General features: G+C 29.1%; 1 protein-coding gene across 1 annotated transcript; it reads right to left on the bottom strand.

Moving 5' to 3' along the window:
- Nucleotides 1-7459: 7459 nt before the first annotated feature.
- Nucleotides 7460-7988, bottom strand: LOC120067885 (uncharacterized protein At4g14450, chloroplastic-like). Its single transcript, XM_039019497.1, has one exon. It carries the CDS (start codon nucleotides 7936-7938, stop codon nucleotides 7603-7605), a length of 336 nt encoding a protein of 111 aa, XP_038875425.1. The 5' UTR covers nucleotides 7939-7988; the 3' UTR covers nucleotides 7460-7602.
- Between the last annotated feature and the right edge of the window lie 840 nt (nucleotides 7989-8828).

Raw genomic sequence — 8828 nt, 5'->3', positions numbered from 1 at the left:
GAATATCGTATACTAACTATATTTAAACAACAGTACACATTAAAATAACAATGGTAGACGGTATTGCAGTCGTATCTATGTAAATTTGTAATTGAAATTGAAAACAAAATATACAAACACACTCAGATCCATTGTCCATCCCTTTTAAACCTCAAACTAGATCGATCATATATATATGGATTATTTGAAATAATCCCGACCTGCCCAACTTTAGATCAGTGTCCAGCTACGTCGTCGACCTACCAAATTTGCACATGCCACTACCCAAATTCACCCATTGCAACATCGTTGTTCATCCTTGACAGCCTTCATCAATGTCGACCATTGCGCTGCCATTTCGTCTCTTGCCATCCATTGCGTCGCCGCCGATTCCTCTCTCACCAACGTGGCTGAATACTCATCGTACCACTGTCATTCATCTGAATCAACCATCACGCGATCATCGCTAGTCACCTACAACTTATGTTGCCGGAAAGAAGAAAAAGAGAGAGGAGGAAGAAAGGAAAAGGAAGAATAAAGTCAGGAAAAAAAAGAAAAAAAAGAAAAAAAAAGAAAAAAAAAAAAAAAAAAAAAAGGGAAAAGGGGAAAAAAAAGGGGGCCCAAAAAATTTTTTTTTTTTTTTATAAAAAGTAATATCAATGGGCACATGGATATGAAACCCGCATATGGAAGAGATACACAAAAATCTAAGTTTATTTTTTTTATTTATTTTTAATATAGGTGAGAACTAAATTGTAAATAATCATTGATATCAGTGAAAATTAGAGGAGGTCTTTTTTTTTTTGTAAAAAATAAAATATTAAAGATATTAATGTAATGTAGGTCTATTTCTAAGGCCTTTTAGATAGAAACTTATGACATATATATATATATAGGAACCATATTATTCCATAGTTTTAAATTAATCAATTAGCCTTTGAGGGATTATTCAGAGAATGACTTTTCTGAAGAAAAATCATAGAATAATTATAGTTTATTAATTTATGGTTTGAATGGTTTTTAAATTATTCTTGTATTATAACCCACTCATTTTGTCTTTTATCTGTATTTTGAATATTGACCATTCAAACCATATCAACATCTTATATGAAAATTCAACAAACATATCTTACTAATATCATATGTGTACACATTTTTCTTTTCCAATTATATAAAATTAAAATCAGTAAGGAAAAGAAACAAATATTCTGTATGGTTATAGAAAGAGAGAGAAGAAGAAAAAGATTTAAAAGGATTTCATTAATATTGACAAACTTATTGGGTAGCATAGCATATTCCCAATGGGATTCCCCAACTTTTATTTATGAACATCATCTCTTTTATAGTTTAACAAGGGACATGGTTGTTCCAATATCTGCTCTCTGGGTAAACAACATGTCTTAAATAGTTTAATTATTATGTCTAAATTTACTAATAAACATCATATAATTTAATAATTCCTAAATATCATTTCTCAAGTTGTGAGTAGAAAAATAACTATTCACTTTGTTTTTTCTTTCTTTTAAATAAATCCAAGTGGTATATGTGCTTTACTACCACATATATAGATCATCGACCTAAGGTACCTATCCAATAAAAGGTACACCTTAAGTGCAAAGCCTCAACTCGACATGTAGCCAATCCAACCACATGTTTAGTCAAGATATCATCACCCTACATCTATAGTCATGTGTCTGGCAGAAACGTCTCCGTAAAATTTTGCAAAAAGGTTATAAAATTTGACAAAAAATCAAAGTGATGGTTCTAATTTTCTTTTTTTTTTAGAATAGGATTGTTCTAATTTTCTATAAAATAGTAGACTCCTCTCCCGTATGCAAGTAGGGGCTAATATTAATTTTACTTAGCTACACACATCTCAAATTAAGTATTAACTTCGGTTGTGTTTACTAACCAAGAATGGAAATCAAAATAATTGTGTTTCCCAAAATTATGAATGAAAATGAAACTTGAAACTCACTTCAAATTTGGGAATCTCATTCCTATTTCAGATTTCTTTCAAAATGGTGATCAGACTCATTCTCATTTCTTTTTTTCAAGAAAATTCTCATTCTCATTCCTTATTCTGTGGGACGACACGTTTTCTTTTATATTTTACAACATTTGTCAACTCTCTCCCCTTCAAACCTAAAAAACTCTCTCTATTTTTTTCCACATTGAGAATAATGAAGAAAAGTTTGATTTGAGTTTTTACCATGTGCATTTTAGTGATGTTGTTTGGCATAAAAAAAACTTGGTGGATGTAAAGGACAACGACCCTCCAACTATCTTCACAATGGTATAATATTGTTCATTTTGGGTATAAACTCTCCTAGCTCTACTTTTGAAACCACCCCGAAAGGTCCCATACTAATGGAGATAGTGATCCTCACTTATATACGTCTTATCTAACCAATGTGGGACTTTGGTTACATTCTAACAATACTAAAACTTGTCTCATTATTTACTTTAATTTGGAGGATTTATCCTCAATATAACTACATTAAACAAAAGACAAGAAATAAAATGCTAAAAATTATGGTCTATTTCCTCATACAAAGAGATAGTGGTACTTTGTTTTTTTCTTTTTGACATAATATGTGAGGTGGAAGAATTAAACCTCTGACTTCGAAGTTAATAATATGAACATTATGGTAGGTTGAGCTCTACTCATTTTGACAAGAGATAATGATATTGAAACAAATTAAAATAAATGCATCTAATTTAAATGAAAGCTAGAGCAAAGAAATTTGATGGATATAAAGAATTTATGTTGTATTCCACGTACTAATAATTAGTGAGGCGATATTTATACAAACGTTTGTAAATGTTAGAGTATTTAGTATTAAGATGTAATAGTCTTATACTATGTTATTTAGATGTTATTTAGTTAGGTTTATTCTATACGTAAAAGCTTATTGCACACATGTTACTTTGTATTAAAGTTCCTTTCCTCTCATTGTAATGTTGGGAAATTCTAATATAATTCTCAAATGGTTCTCCATCTCTTTCTATTTCTCTCTATCGCTCTCTAAAATCATCCAATAAATATGGGTTTGACTCTGATTCTCACTCTCTCACTCTTTTTGCATGGTTTTCTTCTTTATTTTTTTGAACTCCATTAGGTTATTTTGATTAATATTACTCTCTCTTGTTCTGGGTCTCTTACGTTTTGGCTTTGATCTTATGTTTTCTTCTATTCAATCTATCCAAAGATAAATAAATAAAATTATTTTATTTTTTAAAATGAATTTAATAGTTTTGTCTTACTAGAAATTGAATGGAACATTTTTTTTCCTTTTAAAAGTACTAATATATATAAAAAAAAAATTGAATTTAGAATTCAAATGTAAATTAAACTAGTGAAATTTAAGTTCATCAAAATTTTGTTTTTTTGTTTTTATTTTTAGAAAAAATCCTACATTTTGAAACTTACATTTAGGTATTAAAATATTTTCAAAGTATATAAATTTGAATAAGTGAAAATTTCAAATTTAAAAAAGTACATAAAAATTTTGGAAAAAGTGATTTTTGTTTTGTTAATAGATTAAAATGTAAGATGAGATTCTGATAATTGTTTATTTTCATTCTAATTCTAAATGTAAGTAAACAAAATCACTCATCCTAATTATTATTTTGATTCCTCCAATTTTAAGCTGATTTTCATTCCGACTAACTTCCTCTTAGTTAGTAAACACGTCCTTAAAGTAATGAACTGTGCTGGCACAACAGTCCATCATTATTAGACTTACTTGTAGAGATCCCAACTCTACATACACACCTTATAATTGCACTGGATAGCACAGATAAAAATAATAATTAAGTATATAGCGACATTTTTAAAGAATTATAAATATAGCAAATCTATCTATCACTAATAGATTCCTACTAACGATATGGTCTATCATAGATAGACTCATAGATAGACTTCGAAAGTAAAATCTAAATTTTGTTATATCTATAAATTCTTTTGCAATATGTTATATCTGCAAATAAACTGGACGTGATGATTAGATTTGCAAATGCCCTTTTCATTTTATCATTTTGTTTGTTTCCTTCTATAATTACCAAATGTTTCGTGAAATATTTGAACTTACACTAGGATAATCTCCTGGTCACTTTGGAAGTTTGTTTTTGGTTAAAATGTAATCTGGTTCCATATTTTGAAATTTGTCCAATTTTTGTTCTTGTATTTACAATATATTTTAGATTTAGTCTCCTCAAAGTTAATTTTTTTCTGAAATTGATTGAATATTAATAATAATTTCCATGTAAAAAAAATACAACATGTGAATATTCCATGGTAAAATGTTAATAAATAACAAAAAAATGCTTTTTTAAAAAACCAATAATTAACTAGCATTGGATACTGAATTTAAGATTGATTAAAAGTAAAAGATTAAACCTAGACAATTAAAATTATAGGGACTAAAATTTGAAAAAGCAATAGGATGATTCCCTATTCGAAATACGAATGTTAAATGAAAAGCATTGACAAGTACTGTAACAACAAAAATACTAACAAGTAAACAAGTAAAGGCACACAAAAGTTGGTAACCCAGTTCAAGGATAATTCATTAATATTAAAGAGTTAAACAATTTACAACATAGTACTTATATATCTATAATACACAATTATTACAGTGACTCAAGTAGGAGCTCAACTCACTAACCGCATAGGCTCCCCCTAGACGTGAGACTCCCTCTCAAGTGTTCTTAGGCTTCCCTTAAGTTTGATAATATTAGTGTTAGATATTTCGACTTCCAACAGTGTCTGGCATTTTTCAACGTAGCACTTATCTATAATACACAATCACTATAGTGACTCACGTAGAGCTCAACTCACTAACGACATAAGCTTCCCCTAGATGTTAGACTCCCTCTCAAGTGTACTTAGGTTCCCTCTATGTTTGATGTTAGACACTTCGGCTTCCAACAGTGTGTAAGATTCCTCTCATTGAGATATCTTTTCTTTAGTCAGGGAACTCCCTTACTGATGAATCTTAGGATCCCCTAAAATGGAAGATGGAGAACTTCTTCTCCAAAGCTGAGTCTTGTCTTAGGCTAATCTAAGACTGGGAATTCCTTCTCTAGCAGCAAAAGACCGTGATTTACTACAACGTGTTGAACTTCAACGGATGAAGAACTTACACAATGGAATAGTGACCAATAAGCAAGAATACGGCGATGCACAACAATGGCCATAGAATAGAATACGTCTTGCTTGGTTAACAAAAGCGGCAACCCTAAATGACCGACACAATTCTCTTTTAATAACTGAATCCAAGAAAGGAAACAAATCTCCATTTGGAAAAGAAAAGTCACACCTCAATAAAGGAAAATATCAGACGAAATAATATAGCCTGATATTTCCAGTAATATTCTGTAGAAAAATAATGTCTTGTATAAAACCGATGTTAAAACTATATTCTAGACAATTGTAGAAACCACTCAGCATCTTAGAAAAAGATAAAGCCAATCCATAACTCTCCAACAAAATTGAACAAATTACAAGTACTATTTTAACCTCTACCTTTATACTAAATATTGTAGCATAGGATACTATTTTAAATTATTGTGTGGCACAATCATTTTAAAATGATGTGATGTCGTATATCATCAACATGTGTGACACTAAAAAATTATTTATAAAGAATTCAAATGGTGAGGAGAACGGTCCATTCGTATAACTTCTATCATCAATCATCTCTCGATCATTCTTCATTCGACCATCTCTCTTCCACCCACTTCGGATAGTAAAAAAGGTAATTACAATTTTGCTTAGAATTCATTTTTTTTTTCTCGGTTAAAAAATATTTTAGTTACTCAACTTTCATTAAACCAACCATTAATTTAGTCAAACTAGTAACAAATACATCTATGCACGTGAAATGTTGAAGTTTTAATTTAAAACTAATATTTTCTCCATTTCTCTAAATTATTATCTATATGGCACGTTTCATCAACATCAATTGTATATAAATTTAAAAGATATCTACATTCGAACAATCGTGTCTTATCAAGTAATAAAAAATAGCTTGAAAGATACATGCATTCAAACAATCGTGTCTCATCAACAAAAAGATAAAATAGGTTTTTTATTTTTTAAAATGAATTGAATAGTTTTTTTTTATTAAAAATTGAATGGAACATTTTATTTTTTCCCTTTAAAATACTAATATATATAAAATTTAAATTTAAAATTCAAAAAATAAATTAAACTAGTGAAATTTAAGTTAATCAAAAAAAAAAAAGGCATTTTTCTTAAAATGCAGGGATAAAACAAATATGTAAAGATTTTAAGAATTAAATTGTAACAATTTTTTAATACAATTCTCAGGGTGGGGATCGAACCTTTGAGGGATAAAAATCATGTCAATTACTAGTAATTTTAAACAAGCAAAGCTCAATCGTAATAAATTGTAACAAATTTTGAAACATATTGAAGTTTAAGAGTTACATTTTTATTATATTATTAACAATTTTAATTTTAGTTTTATGTTTTTTAAATTTATGCTTGTTTCCTCTCAATTTTTCATTTATGCTTTTACCTTATCTTGAAATGTTTGAATTTTTAGTCATGTTCTTAAAGTAAAAACAAGTTGTCTTTTAAAATTACTTCTTTTTTTTTTTCTAAAATCATTAATACAAAGTAGACAATAAAAATTTCTCAAATTGCTACAAAATTAAAAATTTTAAAAAGTATTAGACATTTTTTAAAGTAAAATTTTATTAGATATAAAATTAAAAGTTGGATCTTTCCTATAATTCTATCCATTGTAATCCAACATGTAGATGGCTGCAGACATGTACATATATTAAAGACCTGGGTTAGTTAAAGCAAATATTAGGTAGGACAAGTATTGGATTAACCATGGAAAATACCACTATGGTGTTCTTTTCTTTTAAATTAAATAACCAAAATAGATAGAAAAAATAAAAGAAAAAACATCTATTTATATTCTTAAATTTTAAAAGTGGTATAAATTCAAACAATTAATAAACGTATCAATCAAATCCTAAACTTTAATAAATGGGTCATTTAAATTCTCAGTCATAATTTTCTTTAAAAATCATTCATGCATTTACTTTAAGCTTTCATTTTATAAAATAGATATTTGAAAAACTCTACACACGTCTGAGTGGTTTTCAAAAATAATCATAATAAAGTGTTTAAATAGATTGACATATGAAAATTCATGAATTTAATTGATTAGAATTATAAAAATTTTACCTGATATTCATCGAATTAAATTAAAAAAATGATATAAATTGATATACTTAAAAAACTTAAAATTTAAATTAATATAACTATTATTAGATGAATGTTAAATTTAGATATAGATTAATATTTGTCAAAAACGAAATGCGTCCGTACTATTACTCCACATTACAGCTTAAATTATTGGTTAATAAATGTCACTTCCATCTAAACGTTAGCAGTGAAATGAGTGATGTGACCAAATAAAATACAAAACCAATGTACAAATAATCCAGTGTGGTTAAGCATAAGATGCAGTCAATAAGCTCGTCAAAAACAGACCGTTAGATCTACAGACTACAAATTCTTATGATTACAGATCGAATTCGAGAGTTTATTTCAAAAAGAAAGGAAAAAAGAAAAATCTAAACGGGTACGAATCTGGGGGCCCTAGGACCGGAATCGTAATGGAAAGGAGCCGCCGGATGCTGCCATTTCTTAAAAACCGGCGGCTTCTCCGGCTCCGATTCTTTATGATGATGGTGCTGAGAAGAACTGGAGGAAGCTTCTCTTGAATCGGGCGTCCAATTTTGAATATCTTTAGGAGAGGAAGGAGAGACGAGCGGGGACAAGAGAGGGATGGCGACCTTCCAATCGGAGCGGTTGATTTGCAGGGACGCCGGAGCCCGGCGTTGAAGGCGGCTTGGCTGCTGGGGATGGCGGCCGCTGGCACCGGAGGTTCGTCTGTGTGAGTCGGCCATAAGGAAATTATAGGGATTTTGGTTACTAAAGCGGAAGAAGATAAGAAGGATGAGGAAGAGGGGAAGGGGTAATTATAGGGAGACAGAAGAAGGCACGTGGGAAGCACGATTTTAAGTGCTCCACTTGGAACCTCCAATAACTGGCGCATAGTTGTCACACGCGCTGTTATTATTATTTTGGGTCATTACTCTTTGATTTTTTTTTTTTTTTTTTTTTTTTTTACAAATTAACAACTAATAAATTAAGTTTTACTTATTTGTTTAATCATAATTTATCACGTAGATTCTTTTTTTATTTTTTAAGTTTTTTTTACTCTGTGATAAGAGTCCATAGTAAAAAAATGTGTCCAGTCCATAATATAATCAAGTATTATTCTAACAAATAAGAATAACCACAAAACCAAAATCAAAATTCAAATACTTTAGGTCTCGTCGGGTAACTATTTGATTTTTTGTTTTTGTTTCTTAAAATTAGGTTTATTTCATCCACATTTCTTACAATGATTTGTATGTTTGTTTAAGTACAATGGTTGAATTCTTAGCCAAATTCCAAAAACAAAAACAATGTTTTAAAAGTTGGTTTGGTTTTTTAAACCATTGATGAAAAGTAGACAATAGAGGAAGAAATTTGGAGGTGGAAGTAGTGTCCATATGTTCAATTTTCAAAAACAAAAACAAAAAACAAAATGGTTACCAAATGAGACCTTATTTTTTTTTTTTTAAAATCATTAGTTAAATTACTTGTGTAGTCTCTCAATTTTGAAGTTAGTGTAAGGTTATTTGAATATAAAAAAATATTTAATAGGTTGTTCAACTATTAATTTTGTGTCTAACAAATTCCTATTATGTTCGAACTTTTTAAAGAATGATTGATATGTTGGACATAATTT

This window comes from Benincasa hispida, chromosome 12 (genome assembly GCF_009727055.1).
Source record: "Benincasa hispida cultivar B227 chromosome 12, ASM972705v1, whole genome shotgun sequence".
Lineage (NCBI taxonomy): Eukaryota > Viridiplantae > Streptophyta > Magnoliopsida > Cucurbitales > Cucurbitaceae > Benincasa > Benincasa hispida.
This window is presented reverse-complemented; position numbering and strand designations above follow the sequence as displayed.

Bases quoted from the DNA above. Each gene is read 5' to 3' on its own strand.
- LOC120067885 (XM_039019497.1), bottom strand. From the start codon at position 7,938: ATGGCCGACTCACACAGACGAACCTCCGGTGCCAGCGGCCGCCATCCC.